The sequence below is a fragment of the Nansenia antarctica genome (genome assembly GCF_963989245.1).
Source record: "Nansenia antarctica genome assembly, chromosome: 3".
Classification (NCBI taxonomy): domain Eukaryota; kingdom Metazoa; phylum Chordata; class Actinopteri; order Argentiniformes; family Microstomatidae; genus Nansenia; species Nansenia antarctica.
In genome coordinates, this window is record NC_137688.1 from 46,642,373 (window position 1) to 46,663,618 (window position 21,246).

The window sequence follows — 21,246 nt, forward strand, 5'->3', positions numbered from 1 at the left end:
GCCTATAGACAGTTACTTCCAGAACAAGACACTGGCATTTTAACACCACAGATTAGAATCATCGCAGGTAAACGCCCCTGCAACTCAGAGCTTCAGCAGATACGTGAGCTGTTGCTCCAACTTTGCGTTGCTGGGGGGGAGCTTCATTAAGCATGGCTGACCCGTTCAAGTGTAGCCAGGTTTCAGATAAGCATACAGTCCAATTAGAGATAACATCATTAATAACAAAGGTTTTGTCAGATAGGGACCTAATATTCAAAAGGGCCATCGTAATGATTTCTGGGCTGTTCTGAGGGACCTGCCCAGACACAGTCAATGGAATGGAGGCGCTGGTAGAACACCCAGTGCATCTAAAGTGGCTTCCTCCTCTCCTTGTTTCCTTTTTCTTAATTTTTAAAAAATGTCCTTCAACCTGCGTCTTGCCTTGTTGAATGTGTGTCTCTCCTCTGGGTCGTTTAGGAAAAGCTAATGTCTCGCCACCATATCTGCTTTATGGACTTGCAATTACAGTAGGGGCTGTTCCATTTGTGTGCTAAGAGCATTGCCGTAGCTGTAATTATTAAATTCACATCTGCTTCCCCAGTGCTGCACTTTCTAATTCAGTTGATAAACGCCCATACCCAGTATGCTGGAAAAGGGGAATTTGATTAATTGTTATTAAAAGACCATATTCGAGTGCCCCCAAGAGAGAAATGAACACCAATGTGTGACACACTTGCAGCCATCGTTTTCGCATTATTAGTCAGAATGTCATAAAAGGAGCCAAATGGCAGCAATATCTGTAAACGTAAAGAAAAGAGATCATTATTTTTCCATTTATTCCGTCTGGTTCATGTGTGCCCAGCAGGGGAGATTCATTTACTTTAACCGCATAATGTTTTTCTGCCATCCCTGGGTTTCCATAGTAGCCGCTGTAAAACAAGAAAATACTTTTCAGCTCATTATTCTACTGGTTTTCCCCTCAGACCCCCCATCATGTGCAACCAGAAGTAATGGTGTCTAATTTCAGAGTAGGCCTACTTCAATCCGATAATATTATGAACTCCAAACATGATACAATGCATGTACTGTAGGTTCTTCAATGTAGCACTACAAAATCTTGTATCCACAAAATCGCTATGAATATAGAGTGATGGGTCTTGGCTGAATGGAACTGCCACTGGGTTATTTCAATTCTGTGGTAGCTGTCCCTAAAACCAAATAGGTAATACAAACCCCACAGTATATTCCATAAACTTTGAGATTCAGGAGGGCTCCTTGGTTTGTACTGTACTGTACAATTATAGTATGGGTCCTACCATTATTCTGTCATGTCATGTCAAGTCACATCTCCAATGAGATCCTTTGTCATTTGATTCCTATCCAGGCATCATGCGTAATCATGCCACAATAAACAGGGGGATGTTGAGTCACTAGTTGCTTTCCATTTAGCAGACACACAGCACAGCAGATTGCTCTATCATATTGATGGAGTTCTTGGCGTGTTAAAGTCATCTCCAGATGACTGTTGTGAGATCTGGTGTGCAGCAATGTAGGCAACTTGGAACACAACCAATGAGCCGGATAACGCTGGGTAACTGTCAGTCCAAGTTGCTGTCAAATCGTCACAGAGCCTGTGCTCTCTCTTGCCCCCTGCAGGACCATCAGGGAGCACCTGGGAGAGCAGGAGGTGTCCATCTCCCTGACAATCGAATCAGTGGAGGAGGGCGATCTGGGGAACTACTCCTGCTATGTGGAGAATGGCAACGGTAGACGGCAGGCCAATATCCAGCTGACCAAGCGAGGTAAGACACACACACAGAGATCACACACTCGCATCCCACAGCATACCTCTGATTGTGTTATAGTGGATTTAAATGTCAAGACACTGAACCCCAAATTGCTCCCAATGAGCGGGCTGGCACCTTGCATGGTAGCTTGCCGCCATTGGTGTGTGAATGTGTGTGGGTGAATGGGTGAATGAGAGGCCATTGTAAAGCGCTTTGGAATAAGGCGCTATAGAAATGCAGTCCATTTACCATTTGTATCCAGGGTAGTCTCAATGTAACTTTGGCTTCCAGTCTAGACATCTTGAAGCTGAACAGCCAATCATTTCCACTGGTTCCCACATGGATAGTGTTCCAACAACCGAATTATATATATATTTTAAATCCTATACTGTAGCTTGCTAGCAATGTTAGCTAAATCTATTAGCTGATGTTGACTAATTTGCTCTTCTCAAGAGTAACGAAAAATTAAAAAATCATATTTATCAAAATGTGAATGCTCGCAGCCCTGCAGTCCATTTAAACACACTTTCCAAACATGAATTCACTCACTTTCAAAAGACGAGTGCTCACGAGACTTGGATGTCTGGCACTGTGAGACTGATAATGAGATATTACTACTGGTCATCATACTTGCTGGCATGTGCTGCATACTTGCTGTTCCGAGAGAGTTGTCCCTTCCAGGTTGAAAAGAATTAGGTTTATCATCATGAGATTTTGAAAAAAGAACGTACTGTTAATTTGAAGTCAGTAATTGGAAACAATCACAAGACTTCTTTCCCTGGTTTTGGTCCTAAAAGCAGAATCAAAAGCACAATGTACGTTGCTTCAATCAACCTCCAGACAATAGAAATCTACAGAGAGTTGACTTGGAGAAAGAAAGTCAGTAACACTTGAGATTAGGGAACAATTATTAGGCACTACATATTGTTTAGAAGAGTTTCATTTCTACCCAGCCCCTCAACACACCCACACACACACAACGATGCTATTCGGGGCATGGATGGCCTTGAGGTTAAGGAGGCTAAGCAGTAACCACAAGATAGCCAGTTTAATCCCAGGATGTGAGCCATTGCCTGGAGGGTTGCTGACATCCCATCTAACTGGCAGATACTACATTACTAATGAGATTAGATTAGATTCAACTTGAATGTTTATTGCAGAGTACAAGTACCAGACAAGTACCAGACAACGAAATGCATGCAGTAATAACATGAGACTAAGAAAACATTAAATAAAGAGCTAATAAATGGCCCAATTAGCTATGTATAAGATATAAATTAGTGCCTAACAACTGTTCCCTAGATGTATAGTGTTACCGGAAAGTAAATTGAGTGTCCTCCCTCAATATCATATATAAAAGTTGTTCAGTATTTTACATACTCAGTAATGTTATCCCTAAAGTCAAGCATTACAATGTGCTCTCTGGGTGGAAATACTAAGCTTTCATCTTGTTGGCAATTCAAAGGGGAACAGTGGAGCACAGTTAATCTTTGTCTGGGTTCTTTGAGACACATGTACTGTAGGTCCTTTCAGCCATTGTGTGCCTTAAAAGCAACTACAAGATGTCTGCAGTCTTTAAATAAAAAACTTCAGCAGTGGTGGTGCAAAATCCGCCACAACATCCAGACAAAAAGAAAAGGTCTGGGTCTCACAACTTGACAAAAGACTGTAACTCTGTGTTCTTTTGTTTCCAGTAAGAAGGCCAAGAGGAACAATTTCAGGGCACTTGTGACATTGTGGATGTTCAGAATAAAAGGAGGAGAAAGCCTTGAAAGCAGCTCTTTCTGCGAATATTGCTACTGTAACTGCACTGGCCTTTTATTCCTAGGATATACTGTAGCAGCCTATGTATTTTATTAATGTGTTCATCTGAGTAATCTATTTGTATTTAATCTAACCAGTAAAGACCGTTGAGGTTAGGAATCTTTGAACCCGAGCGTTCATTGTAGAGAAACAACCACCTGAGTACTATGTAGAGTATCGTAGATGAAACCCCACCTGACCTCTTTATTACTAGGAAACAACAGGTACAGAGAGTCCATAGAGACATTTCCTGCAACACTTCAATTATTTGATTGGGACCGAAGTGTTCCTGGCGAGTTGCTAAGCCAGACAAGTGTCAGAAACTGATCTTCTCCCTTTGATCCCTTATACGTCTTCTCATCTTTCACCTTATGGCTTTTGAGCATTTACAGTAGTTGTTTTCTTCTTCTACAGTTGTTGTTGCTTTTGTGTGTGTGTGTGTGTGTGTGTGTGTGTGTGTGTGTGTGTGTGTGTGTGTGTGTGCGTGTGTGCGTGCGTGCGTGCGTGCGTGCGTGCGTGCGTGCGTGCGTGCGTGCGTGCGTGCGTGCGTGCGTGCGTGCGAGCAAGCTTTCTGAGTTGTGTTCTTTCATCTCAAGCTCCTTCACTGTTCTTTCTCAGAGTGCATTGTAATGACGGTGTGTGAAAAATCATGATTTAAGTAAATATTTTTTTGGTCGGTTATATAAGCATTGAGGTTTTCTCTGCGGCCCGAAAAGTTTTCAGTGGCGCATATATTTACATAGTAAGTTATTTCTCTTTTAAGCTTGCAGCTTTGGAACGAGCTTTGATGGCAGCCCAGTTCCATTTCATTTGGTATATTAAAGGATTTATACTGTGGTAGGGAATCTTGGAATAAACTAGTGAAGATTATGCTGGACCTTTTGGATTGAAAGATTTCCAAAAATCACTTTACTTCGTGCTCAGCTATGTCGACAAGCTACCATTCCTCTAGATGATTTTGATGTTTATCTAGTGTGCCCATACTTCAATATGAATGACAAGATACAAAGGCTCTTCAACATTTAGGAATTAAAAATGTAATGTTTGTTTTTGTTTCATCTTAAAATGTAGCAATGGAACAATCCTATAACTAGAAAACACCATTGTGATCTGTTGCCAGTTAAAGTATGCACATACATTCACACACACACACACACACACACACACACACACACACACACTTAGGTAGGGAGGAAGGAAATCAGACAGAAGGAAACGTGATACAGAGGTGAATAGAGGTGAAGACATTGGGTAATTTGCTGTAGTGTTACAATAAATCGAAATCCACCCTGTCTCCTCCCAATCAGCGCTCTTCACTGCAACATAGAGCTGTCTCATCAGTGCTATGGAAGTATGTAAACTTGACTTAGATTTAGGTCAGTCTGTTCTCTTTGTGCCTGTGCCCTTAACATAAGTCTCTGTTGGGGAATGAGGGAGTCGTACACTCTTCTTAAAACCAGCGGAAAGAAAGACACCAACCAGCCAAAACATAAAAATAGGACATGCAATTAGAGACGACAGCTGAATTAAAGAACAAAGCAGCTTTGAAGATGCATTTCTTATGTCCTACCTGTTACATTTTTCTGTTAATTTGTTTCTGAATTCTGTCTATCTGTGTCATCATTGCAGACACTGATGGTCCTGTCTGAAATTGTGTGTATGCGCGTGCGCGTGCGCGTATATATGGAGGACCAAGTCTGTCAAAATTAACAATAAATATATAGATAAATAAATGAATGTATGAACAAATAAATGAATGAATACACACAGTAATAATGAAATACATTTCTATATTTATTTATTATTTTACGCATTCATTCATTGTTTTCCACATTCATTCTTTGTTTTCCACATTCTTTTCCACACTCATTCTTTTTTTTCCACATTCATTCTTTCATTCTTTCTTTTCCACATTCATTCTGTCTTTTCCACTTTATCAGATGTGTATGCAAATATCTGGGGGCGTATCTTGCATGTTGTCCACGCCCCTACGCATTTTCATTGGTTGATACCGCGCGTGACGTGTGAAAGCAGCGACGCAGTTATCACCACAGACGGGTAGAGCGTCTATTCATAGCTTTCAGTCACGTGGTTTCTTCCCTAGCAACCACCAACCTGACGGGCAAAAAGTATCATAGCAACATCGCTCAACATGGCTGCCTACTATTTAGACCACCTCACTCATGAAGAACTATCAAGATACACGACGGTGATAGGAGTGGAGGATTGACACCATTCAAATAGTGTTGGATTCCCTGTCTTCTACTCTATCCGGACACGTTGGAATTATTTTCCTAACCCCCGGAGAATCAAAGTTATTGACCTGCAAAGGGTGCCTCCTTGCCTCCGACTATTATTGCTAAATTCACCATCAGTATACGGTCATTTTGAGCCCTTAACCACCGCGCTGACACCCCGAGAAGATATACTTTTAATATGAAACTCGATCAACCGGGCGTTCACCGGCTGCTGGACGAAACTCCCAACTCCCGCTGTCAGCGAGGCGAGGGAATATTTATATCCGGGAATTCGCTCCTTGCTGTGTCCACGGTGATAGGAGTGGAGGATCGACTCCATTCAAATAGTGTTGGATTCCCTGTCTTCTACTCTATCCGGACACGTTGGAATTATTTTCCTAACCCCCGGAGAATCAAAGTTATTGACCTGCAAAGGGTGCCTCCTTGACCGGCTTTTCCCGTGAATAACACCGGTTATGGAGGTGGTACAAACATAAGACTATTATTGCTAAATTCACCATCAGTATACGGTCATTTTGAGCCCTTAACCACCGCGCTGACACCCCGAGAAGATATACTTTTAATATGAAACTCGATCAACCGGGCGTTCACCGGCTGCTGGACGAAACTCCCAACTCCCGCTGTCAGCGAGGCGAGGGAATATTTATATCCGGGAATTCGCTCCTTGCTGTGTCCACGGTGATAGGACTGGAGGATCGACTCCATTCAAATAGTGTTGGATTCCCTGTCTTCTACTCTATCCGGACACGTTGGAATTATGTTCCTAACCCACGGGAAATCAAAGTTATTAACCCGCAAAAAGTGGGTTTTGCCCGTGGGTTTTGCCCGCAAAAAGTGCCTTTTGCCCGTCAGGTGGGCGTTTCCACTATGCTGTGACGTCACATGAAAGCTATGAATAGCCCCGTTCTCACACAGTTCTCAACTTGTCGTCTCAACTTGTCAACTTGTCTCAACAGTTCTCCCTTGTCGTATGACATGTGCTATACAAATAAACTTGCCTTGCCTAAACCCTTTTAGAAGGTTTTGTTTATGTCCAGGTTTCACACATCTCTGTAGTTACATGTTCAGTGAGTGAGTCTAGTTGCTGGTGACCGCTAGGACCATAGGCAGATGCCTTGTTGGTAAGTAATTTGTTCAAAGCAAAAAAACTAATAAAGTGTGTGTTTACCCCCTCAAATAAATTAACTTAGCCCCAGTCAGATCCATATTTAGAGGTAAGTTACCTCAGGTAACTTTAGCTAGCAAGCTAGTTTAGAGTTAGTGGTAATGTATATCTAGCTAGTTAGATAACTAAGCGACCTTGGGTTCCCTGAAAGGTGCTATATAAATTCAAGGTATTATTATTATTATTACTATTATTATTATTATTATTATTATAACTAGCTAGTTTTTTCCACCATAAACCATTTCCTGAAGCCACAACCATCTCCCACTACTGAAGCTACAGAGCAGCGATGCAGATCCAAGGTCAACAACATTTGATCTCTGATGCCCAGCTCCTCCTCTCTGTCTCCCTCTGCTACCAACCCCTCGCCTGGGAGTTTGCCATCCCTCCCATGCTTCAGAGGTTCAGCAGAGCCACATTATTGAAATCCTTAGAGGTATGAAATCATGCACTTGCGCCCTGGACCCCATTCCCACTGCTCTGCTCAAGTTATACATCCCCATTCTCAGCCCATTCATTACTCAAGCTGTTAACCTCTCCCTTCGAACTGGTCATGTCTCACCTGCTCTCAAAGTCTCTGTCATCCGCCCCCTTTTCAAGAAGCCCAACCTGGACCCGGAGGTTCTAGCCAACTATAGGCCTGTCTCCAACCTTGCCTTCCTGTCCAAGGTGCTAGAGAAGGAAGTTGCTTTCCCTAGGTTTGACCCTCACCTGACCTTCAGTGACCATATAAAACACCTGTGCAATACCTCCTATCATCTCAGAAATATTTCCAAACTCCGTCCCACTCTAACCCTCAGATGCAGAGAAACTTGTCCATGCCTTTATCTCCTCAAGACTGGACTACTGCAATGCGCTCTTCATCGGGATTCCTGGCAAAAGCATACAGAAGCTGCAATGCATCCAGAACAGCACTGCCAGGATCCTGATGAGTCCGCAAATACGAGCACATAACCCCCACATAACCCCCATTCTACACTCACTACATTGGCTCCCTTATTCAAAAAGGCCTTTGACTGTTGAACTGTGTTCATTCTTGTGATTTATTTTGTGTTTTTTTAGTTAAAGTTAAATGTTTTAAACTTATTATGTTTTAGGCTGTTTTTTGTTTTGTTTTGTTTTTACTCTGTAGCACTCTGTACCCTGCTGTGTACCCAGGCTTGAGACAGGGTTTTATATTGTAGTAATATTAAACTTAATTTACGTTAAATTTACAGAAGATTCCTTGTTTGTAGTGCCTCTAAGTTGTAATGAGATCTGCCCCAATTACTGCACCCTGACAATATTTTAGTTTAGAATAAGGTTGGTAATTTAATGTCAAACTAGATGTATTCCTCTATTTCAGAGACCCACAAAAAAAATGGCATTCACTGGTAGGGGGGTAGGTGCGGAAACGTGACCATAGCTCAGCCTAAGAAGGTCTGATCGACTAGGGGTCGATATCTACTGTTCAGGAGACTCAGGTGCGTAAAAAACCCTCTGGTCTCACGTCTCTATCACAACCACAGCCCGACCTACGAGCGAATCATACGAAGGGGAGCAAGATATGGCAGGGGACTTTTTCTGGCAAAACTCCGGTTTTGAAGAAAAGCAGTCCATACATTTAAGAGGTGATAACCACTAATAACACAGAGCCGACCGGACGCTGCTTAGTGAGAAGACGCGCGGAGGCGGCCTCATTATATCTACGAAGGACAGCTGGTGCTTAAACACGAAAACTGTAAGTAGCCACTGCTCCCCAGACCTGGAATACCTGACTGTTAAATGCAGACCCACATACCTCCCGAGGGAATTCAACGTGGTGTACATAACATCTGTTTACATTGCACCAAGCGCGGATGCTAGCTTAGCATTGGCGCGGCTACATGACGTCATCAGTGGTGGACAGAGCGCGGACCCTCAGGCAGTGCATATAATCGCGGGGGATTTCAATCATGCTGACCTGAAGGTAGTACTACCAAAGTTCTATCAGCATGTTAAATGTGCAACAAGAGGAGAAAAAACAGTGGACAAGGTATACACCAACATCAAGCTTGCTTACAAGGCTAGACCGCTAGCTCATCTAGGCATGTCTGACCACGTGTCCATCCTTCTGATCCCAGCCTACACTCCCATGAGGAAAAGTGCTCCCATCACCACTAAGACTGTCAGAACCTGGCCAGCAGGGTCCGCTCCACTGCAGATCTGCCTGAATGACACCTCATGGCAGGAATATGAGCATGAAGACCTGGAACAGTTCACGTCGTCGGTTCTGAACCACATAGTGAACTGCACCAACTCAGCCACCGTGGACAAACGTGTCCGGGTCTACCCCAACACGAAGCCATGGATGACTGAGAAGGTCCGAAAACTGCTCAAGGAGAGGGACAACGCCTACTCAGCGAAGGACACACTGCCAAACCAAAAGGTCTATCATATCAAAACATTATCCAGGGATGTATAGGAATAAAAAAATCACATCTAGAATTTGCCCACCCAGATGGTAATGAAAAATGGTTTGGCCCAAGGACTATCTCGACTTTTTGTCGCTTTTACCACGTCACGCGCGGTATCAACCAATGAAAATGCGTGGGGCATCAACCAATGAAAATGCGTGGGGGTGAGGACAACATGCAAGACACGCCCCCATATTTGCATACAGATCTGATAATCGTGGAAAGAATGAAAGAATGAATGTGGAAAAGAAAGAATGAATGTGGAAAACAATGTGGAAAAGAAAGAATGAATGTGGAAAACAATGTGGAAAACAAAGAATGAAGGTGGAAAAGAATGTGGAAAACAAAGAATGAAGGTGGAAAACAAAGAATAAATAAATATAGAAATGTATTTCCTTATACTGTGTGTATTCATTCATTTATGTATTCATACATTCATTTATTTATCTATATATTTATTGTTAATTTTTCATTTTTCAGACTTGGTCCTCCATACGTATATGCACGTTCGCGTGTGCATGTGAGTGTGTTTGCGCTGGCGTTTCTCTGTCTGTCTGGCTCTCTGTCCAATTGTCCGTTTTATGTAACCCTATGCACTATGCATGTCTTTCATGCATCGCAGAAGCTGCAGATAAAGAACCCAACAAAGTTGTTTTGCCGGCTTTTATTATCTTTATTTATTTATTTCTGCTGGGGTAATCGATGGGCTCTGGCCTATGGGGAGATAGGACTGATAAAATAAATCGTCTGGGCTTAAGTCCCCTCCTGTGTTCCCCCTAATGTAAGCACTTGGTGCCCGGCCACCGGCATCTCCTCGCCATCCCTCTGAATTCTTTTAATAATTGTTTTCTTTATTACATCCTCTGGCACAATTGGCTTTCTCTAATAAGTTATTAATGGCACCCAGTCAGGCACTGTCGGTGGATCCATAAGATGACTCTGACTCCTATGATTTACCAGCCATCGGCCAGTCCTATTCCTTTTTAACCGGATGTAAGGTGATCATAATTTACTGTTTGAAGTGGTAAATTGTGCATTAAATGACAAAAAATGTCACCTGGGAAAAGGTGGGAGGACCTTGGAATCACAACAGATAATAAAGAGTTGCCATTTTACTGTAATCCACAGGTTTATTGAGGATTTGTCTGGTTTGTCAACCTTTTTTTCCCCACATCACCTACCGATACATTGCTCTTGTACAATGGGGCGGCTGTGGTTCAGGAGGTAGAGCCGGCGTCTAATGATCGCAAGGTCGGCAGATAAGCGGTTCGAGCCCCGGCTGGCCACATGTCGAAGTGTCCTTGGGCAAGACACTGAACCCCAAATTGCTCCCAATGAGCGGGCAGGCGCCTTGCATGGTAGCTTGCCACCTTTGGTGTGTGAATGTGTGTGTGAATGGGTGAATGAGAGGCCATTGTAAAGCGCTTTGGAATAAGGCGCTATATAATCCATTCTTGTATATTGCTCTCTCCCTCAGTCCCATGACCCTAACATGGCCATCCCAAAACAAAACAATGACTTCAACCCATGTACTCGTCCCTCCCTAGAGATTCATGCCATTGCCAATGATAGCGCTCTCACAAAAAACAATAATTAGTTTTCTGTCTCTCACAAACAAACCCCAGCACCGGTTTAAGAGAGGGAAGGAAGAGAGATGATGAATCGGGAGATGCCAAATAGCTCTGTCAAATCTATTGACACGTAAGTGAGGTGCAGTCCCCTCTCCCGTCAGGAGATAATTTGTCTTAATCTCAGTGGATAGTGTGAGCTGGATGTGGGCACCAGGCAAAGAAAAATGGGTCTCTTTAGCGTAATCTCAGATGCCTGACCGACAGCTACTCTGATACATGGACCCAGATTTTATTTGACATGAAGAGAGAGGAGAGGGAGGGAGGGATGGGAAGACAGCTGGAGGAAGGTGGGTGAGTGTGTGTGTGTGTGTGTGTGTGTGTGTGTGTGTGTGTGTGTGTGTGTGTGTGTGTGTGTGTGTGTGTGTGCGCGTGTGTGTGTGTGTGTGTGTGTGTGTGTGTGTGTATATGTGTGTATGTGTATGTGTATGTGAATGTGAATGTGAATGTGAATGTGTATGTGTATGTGTATGTGTATGTGTATGTGAATGTGAATGTGAATGTGAATGTGAATGTGAATGTGAATGTGAATGTGAATGTGAATGTGAATGTGAATGTGAATGTGAATGTGAATGTGAATGTGAATGTGAATGTGAATGTGAGTGTGAGTGTGAGTGTGAGTGTGAGTGTGAGTGTGTGTGTGTGTGTGTGTGTGTGTGTGTGTGTGTGTGTGTGTGTACAAGAGGGTTGGCGAAGGTCATGCCTGGACAGGCGTGATAAACCAGAGGTAGCCATGGTCGTTGGGTTTTGAGGACATTATCCTTTATCATGTGAACTGTCTGCTTGATGGCTGGCGTGGTGGGATTGGTACCATGTGCTGGAATGATGTTAACTGTGTTGCCATGACAGATGGCGATGTGGAGGAGTCCAGCCCTGTGCTGGTCGATATTAGTCAGCCAATGGGGTCTGACCATCAAGACTGGGTTGGGTGGGGTAGAGCTGCAAGTCAGTAAGGACAAAATGTCAAACAAAGTTCTCAAACCAAACACAAATGTTTATGTGGCAGAAATATAAATAACCAGATCCAAACGTGAAAGGGTAAGTCCAATAAAATGGGATACTGTATGTACATCTTATACAGTAGCTATACATAGAGAGTAATCTATAAACCCACAAATGCAGCGACCCAAGATTTTAGTTTGTTTACTTAGCCACAGCTTAGCATTAGCATCAAGTGAAACATTGGAAGTGGTGAGACTCCCTGACTTGATTCCACTCATGCTCTAATAGAAATCCTACATTTTATTTATCTGTTGTGCTAATGAGGCACACAGAGACCGTATGTACCATTAGGCAGTGAAAATAAGCTGCTTGGCAACATATTTGGCAACGTGAGTTTGCTTGTTTTTCAGATTTAATAAAGAGAGATTAGTGAAATTAACATGACTGTCTTCTCTCTTTCCTCTGCTGCCCTCCTCCTCTACTCCCCCCCCTCTCTTCCTTCATGCCTCTTTCTCAGCAGAGTTAATGTACACTGTGGAGCTGGCGGGTGGTTTGGGGGCCATTTTGTTGCTGTTGATCTGCCTGGTCACCCTGTACAAGTGCTACAAGATTGAGCTAATGCTCTTCTACAGAAACCATTTTGGGAGCGAAGACGTGGATGGAGGTAAGATATTCTGCCAACTAACACCACTATGCAAACACCACTACCATAAGTTCTGATGTATCATATTCCTTTTCCCGACATCAAATCATCAGCTTTTCTTTGCTAACTTCCGGGTTTTTTTGTTCTTGTTTATGGTTTTAGATATTTACTAGCACAAATCACAAGGTATTCCTAATAAACATAAGTGCAGAGCTCTAAATTCAACTGCAATATATTCTGCAAGGATGAGTTGTGATGAGTATGCATCAATCTGAATAAGTTTTGCTTTGATTTCCCTTAATGAGTGTTTCAAGTGCAGGGCCTAGAATGAATTCAGAGAAACAAGATTACTTTTGGAGTTGCTGAGGGATGTGGAGTGGGTGTCATTAGCCCTGAAAGGTATCCTCCGCTCTGCTCACTCCCTCCAACCCCCACCGTTTCCAGGCGCCATTTTACATGATGCTTGATACATCAGACATTTCAATGAAAGTCATTACCAGGCTGCATTGGGCTTTGGGCCAGTAAATGGGGCTTTACAATAAAAGATGGCTTCAAGGCAGATAAAAAAAAAACTTGAACTTTATGCCAAACAGCAATTGTCTCCTTTAATTGCGCCACCCGAGTGAGTGCGGGCAGAGGGGAAAACAGATTTTCAATTTGCTCTCTGTTTAAGCGGATCAGTTTCAATAAGCCACAGAGTGGTGCCTGTGCCTCTCTGAAAACCCCAGATACTTTACTGAACAGGGCGATTATATCACACCACCCAGACTACACACACACACACACACACACACACTTTCAGCTGCTTTCGCAATGGTCACAAAGTCTTCCACATCATCATGATCACAAGTAATCTATTTTTCACTCTCTCTCACATGTGTACAACAACGGCAAACCAATCAGATTCAGTTAAGATCAGTTCTAAGTGTTTTAGCGTTCAAATTGGGTGTTTTTGGAGGCAATGAGGGTATGCAGATATGACGCAAATATTACAAATGCATGGGTTTGTTGAGTTGTGATGCTATGCATGATTTCCTATTTCTCAGCACTTCTCTTTATCAACTGTATATGATTTCACGTTGCCTTTATTTCATGTTTGGTTGAACAAATCATCACGTCGCAACAAATAATATTATTATCTTTTCCCCTCTGGTTGGTTTCAGCTTCACATTTACATTCCTTTATCCAAAGTGACGTACACTGCTAACAACGTACAATAGGTTGTATTAAATTCAAAAACACTGTATTGACTGATTTGATTGACTGTTTAGCTCCCACTCTTTTACCACTGTGAGTTAAAAAGTTCACCCTCTCTCTGTAGGCATGCGATGCGTATGCACAGTACTGTTTGCGTCAGCCATGCCCTTCCCTTTCGAGTCTGAGTGTGGGATGCTGAGGGTAGGAGCGTGGAGTACACCAGCGTGGATGCTGATCCCGAGCTCGCTCCTCTTGAATGCGCCTCACTGGACCTCGGGAGAGGAAGGAGTGACTCTGTGAGATTGATTATTCCGCCCTCGATTGCTCTCTCTCTGTCTCTCTCTCCCTCCCTCGATCCCACCCGATAGACAAGTGATTCAGTTCGACTGAAATAGATCTGGGTCTGCCTACATGTGACTCTTAACCGAGCAGAGAGAGAGAGAGAGAGAGAGAGCAAGTGATGTGTAGTTGTACAATTTTCAACATGAGAAGGTTTTTGAGTCACTGATTGGTCTCAGGAGATCCTTCACAAGGTTCTAGTGATCAGATAATATCTCACATTTCCTCATATGACTTTGTCAATTAGAGCATATTGCTTATAAACAGGCTTCTTTCAAAGATCAGCCAGTATGATTTCTTCCTCCCTCGCCTCCTCCCTCCACTTTCTCTCCTATCATCCCCTCTCTTGTCCTGTCCTGTCCTGTCCTCTCCTCCCCTCTCCTCTATTCTCTTCTGTCCCCTCTCCTCCTCCTCTCCCCTATTCTCTCCTCCTCTCCTCTACCCTCTCCTCCTCCTCTCCCCTATTCTTACCTCTCTTCTCCTGGCCTCTCCTCTATCCTCTTCTCTCCCCTCTCCTCTCCTCCTCTCCCCTATTCTTGCCTCTTTTCTCCTGTCCTCTCCTCTATCCTCTTCTCTCCCCTCTCCTCCTCTCTCCTATCATCCCCTCTCTTCTCCTGTCCTCCCATTATCGGCTGGCTCCTCTCCCGCCCCTACAGCAAGTAGAGCCGGTCTGAAGGACGGGGCTGTGGATTATCCCGTACCGCAGGATAATGAACTCCCCTTGTGTTCTAATGAGTTTACCTGAGGGAGAGAACAGAGCCTCTGTGTTGTCTCTGCTCCCTGGGGGACCTGAGCTCGGCTGTCTCTCTCTATTCCACTTCCTCTGGCTGCTATGCAGGCTTCCTGCTTCATCTCATTTGAAGTGTGCAGGGCCCGCGCCTGCACAGGGAGAAACATTACCACGATCACCTCCCGTGTCTGGGTTTTTTCTTCTTCCTCTCCGTTTAATCCTTTCAAATCCAGCATCAATCATGTATTTCATGTGCGGATGGGGCTGTGCCATTCTCTTGCCTGGGGAAAGGCGCAGTGTTTTACCTCAGCCCAATGAACAAGGTGGTTCTCATTTGCTTGGCTGGCGTGCGCTGACATTGTTTGGCAACAGCAGCTTGGTTGTAATAAAATGTCTTCCGATGAGTGGGAGCTGGCAATGAGGGTCAGTATTACGCCCATGTCAATTTGCCACCTGGCTAGCTGCTCGGCAGCTTAAGAGCTAAGATACTCACTATACAATGTTGTTATATATTTGTTTGTGTATTGTATATATTTTTTGTGTATTGTATATATTTTAGAAATGGATAGTGTTGGAAGCAACACGTGTGTGTGTGTGTGTGTGTGTGTGTGTGTGTGTGTGTGTGTGTGTGTGTGTGTGTGTGTGTGTGTGTGTGTGTGTGTGTCTGCGTCTCTCAGATAACAAGGACTATGATGCGTACCTGTCCTACACCAAAGTAGACCCTGACCAGTGGAGCCAGGAGACACGTGAGGAGGAGCGCTTCGCCCTGGAGATCCTCCCTGATGTTCTGGAGAAGCATTATGGGTATAAACTCTTCATTCCAGACAGGGACTTAATCCCTACCGGAAGTAAGTGTTTTTCCTTCTTTCCCCTTTTTTTGACATGCTTGTTTATGCTTATCCTAGTGGTTTGGATGTCGTGTCAGTGTCATCATTTACATTGTGTGATGTGTTCCAGCATCTGACTTGATACGGTAATATTAAGATATAGCTGCTACACAGATTGGCTTATACAAGGATGCAGTGCTAAATCAAAATGTAATAACTTTGATGAATTTGTCATGAGGTATCTGTGGTGAAGATCACAAGCGTATTAAAGTAATGGAAAATCAAGTTTATGATTCCACCAATTTATTCCTTGTAATTCAGACATTACTGTGTGATTGCTTTCCTGCAACCAATGGAAATATGTCTTTACATAAATGTGTCAAATGTTGGATAAGAGGATACTTGTAATTAAATCTCACTTTGTACTTCCGAGAATAGATCATGATATTAGGTAAATCACAAACTCAGATACTTTCTGAGTACCCTTGAATTGCTTACTTTTCCTCGCCTTTATTCATTTCTGTCTCCTTGTCTGTCACCTTTCCATTGTTCAGTTTTGTGTCAATGTTACAATCCTTTACTGTTTCTTATGTTATCAGGGGGACTGTGGTAATATGGGACGAGTGGCATACAAACCCAGGGCAGAACATTCAAGGACATGTCCTCTGCTGTTTCTTATCTTTGAAGACTTTCAAAGTCAATGCTTTTTGCTGTGTGGCATATCTACCACCATATTTAAATATTATTATACAATGTTGAAAATATGAGTGCCATGTTATCAATATAAATGATAGCCCTCCTCTCCATTCAAAAGTGTTTCAATGCAAAGGCTTATCACAATGGCATACATGAGTCTCTCTTGGTCCTGATGCCACATGTCCCATATTAAACTGGGATAAACTGGTTTTGTCGTCATGAGACAGAAAGGCACATAGAAAAGTGTTGAGACAGCGTAGTATAAAGGTACAGTTTATGCCAGAGCTAAGTCCCCAGCCTATATATTCTGTAATGTGTTTCTGCCAATCTCCTGATCATACCTTTGAATGTTGAAATATTTATGTTTAGGTTTCACCAATGATCATTTCCAGGATGACACAAGACTGCTTAGAGGTACTCTTTCCCCAGCCTTTCACCACTGTCAGCCAAACCACACAGTGCTGCAGGAAGCACTTTTATTTAACAGTCTTAACTATTCTGCTGCTCTTTACTTAGAGAATGACATTGTCAAGTTGTAATGACATGATAATCAGGGACTGTTTTTGTTTCTTTGGGATTTATTCAAACAAGCACCTCTAGACATTATTTGTGCCAACTTAGTAGTTAATTGTGTTGCATTTTGTTAAGAAAATACCAGAAAGTACCCATTGCTATACATCATCGTTTTTAGGTAACTACCAGGTACCATTTAACATCAATTAAATGGGTAATACTTCACTTCACTACAGTCAGCAACAGGTCAAATTCATTATGATATTGTCATAATGCATTATCAGACTTGTCATATGCACATAATGTCCCTCTTATATATTGTCTTACTATCATCTCATAATGATTCGGAGGTGTTATCAGCCATTTTGTGCAAGTGGAAAAACATCAGACGTGGAATCTCAAGAGGAGTAAACATTATATAGGCTCATACATGCTCATGACGTAATAAGTATTAAAGAATAATGCAATGTTACCTGTTGGCATTAAATCAAGTGTTACCATGAATTGTCATCACATTCCTCTATAAAGGCCAATCAGGAGGTAAAGAGGCTTACAGAAGCACACTGAGAGAGCAGGGGGTCTCGTGTTCACCAGCGTAAGGTCCAATTACAGCAGGAGAGTAGAGATTGACTTATCACGCTGAAGTGAGGGGGCTTTGCGCTCTGTGTTCATACTAATCAGCTTCCTCTTTTGCAAGCCCTCGGGGCTCAGTGAGCCTACGGCATGAAAGAGAGAGGCCATATGAGTTGCCTCTCTGAGGGATAGGGTTGGGGAGAGAAGAGAGAGAGAGAGAGAGGGTGACAGGGCAAGTGGGAAGGAAGGAAGGAAGGAAGGAGGGAGAGAGGTGTAGGGCCATGCTGGGGAGAGAGAGAGAGAAGGACTTGGCAGTGTTGGCTTTGAGAGCAGTGCGCGCACACACATACACACACACACACACACACACACTCTCACAAAGTGGATGCATAAGCTTTGATGGGAAAGAGGAAGCTTAGTAAATCCCCTCAACCTGCAGTGTAGGAGGAACCATGTCTTTGTGTCTGACAGACCCCACTAAAAGCAGGTATTAGCGTCCTCTCTCCCCTCTGACATGGCAGGGCAGACTGCCACAGAAAGCACCGCCGCATACAAAGAGGGAACCTTGTTCAGTGGAGTCACCGTATTAGTATGCACACATGCGCACACACAGGTACATACACACATGCACACACGCACACACTTTATTATTACTTTACACACATCATTATTACTACACTGTAAGTCGTTGATCCTTGTCTAAGCTGTCAGATATAGGCAATGGAAAGCTTTCATCAGCAATAGCTAATCTCCTTGGTTCAAAGTGTAGAACTACACACGTCTATAGGGTCTGTTGGATCAAGTCATTGTTTGATGTTGTGTACTATATAGTATGTGTGTGTCTCTCGTGTTTGTCAGCTTTTTTTCCTCATTCTCTGTGTGTTCCCCAATATTGACTTATAGATCCTCAGTCATTATTATCATCATGGCTTAGTATGTTTCCTTTCATGGTTGTTGTATCAAAATTCAAAGGGGTTTCATGTTTCAGCTAATTTGGTCAGCAAATCATTTTACTGTGACTCTACTCCAGTATTACAAAGTAAAAAAGCACAGTATGTTGTCCTGTAGAATTGTACTGAACCCCTCAATGAAAGTCAGTATGCTACTGTGGTAGTAACAGTCAGTATTCAAGTACTCTCTTTCTTTCTCATTTATTTTTCTTTCTTTCTTTCTCTCTATTCTCCCTCTCTCGCCCTCTCTCCAGCCTACATTGAGGACGTTGCGCGATGTGTGGACCAGAGCAAGCGGCTCATCATCGTCATGACACCCAACTACGTGGTCCGGCGGGGGTGGAGCATCTTCGAGCTGGAGACGCGCCTCCGCAACATGCTGGTCACCGGCGAGATCAAGGTGATCCTGATCGAATGTGCCGAACTCCGAGGCATCATGAACTACCAGGAGGTGGAGGCGCTCAAACACACCATCAAGATGCTGACGGTCATCAAGTGGCGTGGCCCCAAGAGCAACATGCTCACTTCCAAATTCTGGAAAACCTTGCAGTACGAGATGCCCTTCAAGCGTACGGAGCCCATCATCAGCCATGAGCAGGTGCTGGACGTCAGCGAGCAGGGCCCCTTCGGTGAGCTCCAGACCGTCTCGGCCATCTCCATGGCGGCCGCCACCTCCACGGCCATGGCCACGGCGCACCCCGACCTGCGCTCCACCTTCCACAACAGCTACCACACCCAGATGCGGCAGAAACATTACTACCGCAGCTACGAGTACGACATACCGCCCACCAACACCATCAGCGGCGGTGGCACCCTGCCGCACCTCACGTCCCTGGGCAACCAGCACACCTACTGCAACATCCCCATGACTTTGATCAACGGACAGAGGCCTCAGGCCAAGACGCCTCGTGAGCAGAGCATAGAGGAGGCGCACGCCAACAATGCCATGCTCCCACTCCTGCCACGGGAGACCAGTATATCCAGTGTCATCTGGTGACAGTGCCAGGCAGGTAGAGGGTAAATATATACAGGGACTGGCATAGGACTGGAATGTAGTGTGGCACTAAAAACTTGATGGCACTAATTGCTGCTGTTGAATTTGCAGCAGGGATCCACAGGAGGAGTATTGACACAGGGCAAATCATTCTGGCAGACTAAGACCATTGGTTCGAGGAGAACTTCGGAGGACTTTATTTTAGCAAGAAGAACCTTTTGGTTTCAAATGCCTGTATACACACTCACATATACATACACGCCAACACCTATGTTCATTTACCCAGAAACTCAAGGAATACAGGGTCTTGTACATATGTTTTCTATTTCTTTGTAGCATCAGTATTTCATCAGTTGTTTTTCTTTTTCTTTGACCAATTGTTACCATAAAATTTCTAATATTGATTTTGATCTTTTTTTTTTCTGTATGGAAGTGAAGCGATGGTCTGTGAGGTCTATTGGCTGAACTGTTGTTATTCTTATCTTGACTTGTAGTTGACTGGTGTACTTTAAAAGCTCTTTGTTTTTAACAGTTATGGCATTAGCAGGAAAGATGTGATGTTTTATTTCGGAAGAAATTTTCTTTTTTTTGGCCTGTGTAAGGGTATAGGTAGATGGAATCTTATTTTATAGGAACACAACAAATCTAGATTATGCAAAAGTTAAAGAGGCCTGAGAGTATGCAAGATTTGAGTGGATGACCAAGCAGGAGAGGAGGGACTGGTGCTAGACTTCACCCATATTGTGTGTGCAAGTGTTGCAGCTCTCTCAACATAGTGACATTTTAAAACAGCCTTGCTGTTCAGCTTAACAGAGAAATATATCACCTAAAACAATTCTGTGTATTATTTTATGAGAAAGTATATTTTTGTAACAAAAAAAAATATTTGCTTGGAAAGACTTATTCACATCTCATTTCACTAATGAAAGAAATAGAGAAACATACATTCTGTTTTTTACACTATTTTGTTATGTAGTTCCTTAATTGCATAGCAGATTAAGTGGATTCTGAGTCCTTCACTAAATGTCTTATCTCACTCTAAAGATGAAAAAATACAAAAGCATTTTTGATGTTTTCATCGAATTCTAATACCATTGTTTGGTGGGGCAATGTACATTTATGTTTCAAATACTTTTCCATCACAAAGGAGTGTGCCTAGCAACTAGATAAGTATTCAGCCTATGATATAAATGTATTTAGAAACACACTAAAAAGGTTTTACAAAACAAAAAGTTCACCCGAGAAAACGCTCAACAAAACAGATATACATTCATGATAGGTCTTCATTTCCCCCTGCACAATCTCTTACTGTCACTTCCTGTGTCTAAGATTGGGCTATCGTCACAGCAACGATTGCTCTGATATCCCTAACTTTGCAAGGGCAGCAGTATCAATTGATTTTCATCTTCACCTTTAGACAGTAGGCCTTAAAAGTGTCATTGATAGATCAACAGTTCAACAGATCTGCATTTGGTAAAAGAGAAAACCAGAAGACACTGCATTCTGTTGAGGACTGCATGCATCAGAGGAATTCCAAAACGTTTAAAAGGCTTCAGTTTCTACAGTATGTCCTACCTATGCCATCTCATCCTAACTGTTCTGTAATACCAATGACTGGGTAGGACAGAAAAAAGTAGAACCTTTTACAGCTATAGTTGGCTTCAAATAACCTCTCAGAGAGAGGATGAGAAGAAATGTCCAGCATGTCAAAAATTAACCAAAATACAAGAGCAGGTCATGGTGGTACGCTTGATTAATTTCCAAATCACACTTAAATGTATAGG

At 43.1% G+C, this 21,246-nt stretch overlaps 1 protein-coding gene across 1 annotated transcript in view; it reads left to right on the plus strand.

Annotated features, from left to right (window-relative positions):
- The window catches only part of LOC308152706 (interleukin-1 receptor accessory protein-like 1), a gene marked incomplete at both ends in the record, with an annotated part of 199,840 nt that extends 180,375 nt beyond the window's left edge, over nucleotides 1-19,465 (plus strand). Inside the window, 4 exons of the mRNA XM_080525758.1 lie at nucleotides 1,639-1,784; nucleotides 12,521-12,664; nucleotides 15,587-15,757; nucleotides 18,723-19,465. Coding sequence (XP_080381884.1) covers nucleotides 1,639-1,784; nucleotides 12,521-12,664; nucleotides 15,587-15,757; nucleotides 18,723-19,465 — 1,204 coding nt within the window. The remainder of the gene's footprint in view (nucleotides 1-1,638; nucleotides 1,785-12,520; nucleotides 12,665-15,586; nucleotides 15,758-18,722) is intronic.
- Nucleotides 19,466-21,246: the final 1,781 nt, after the last annotated feature.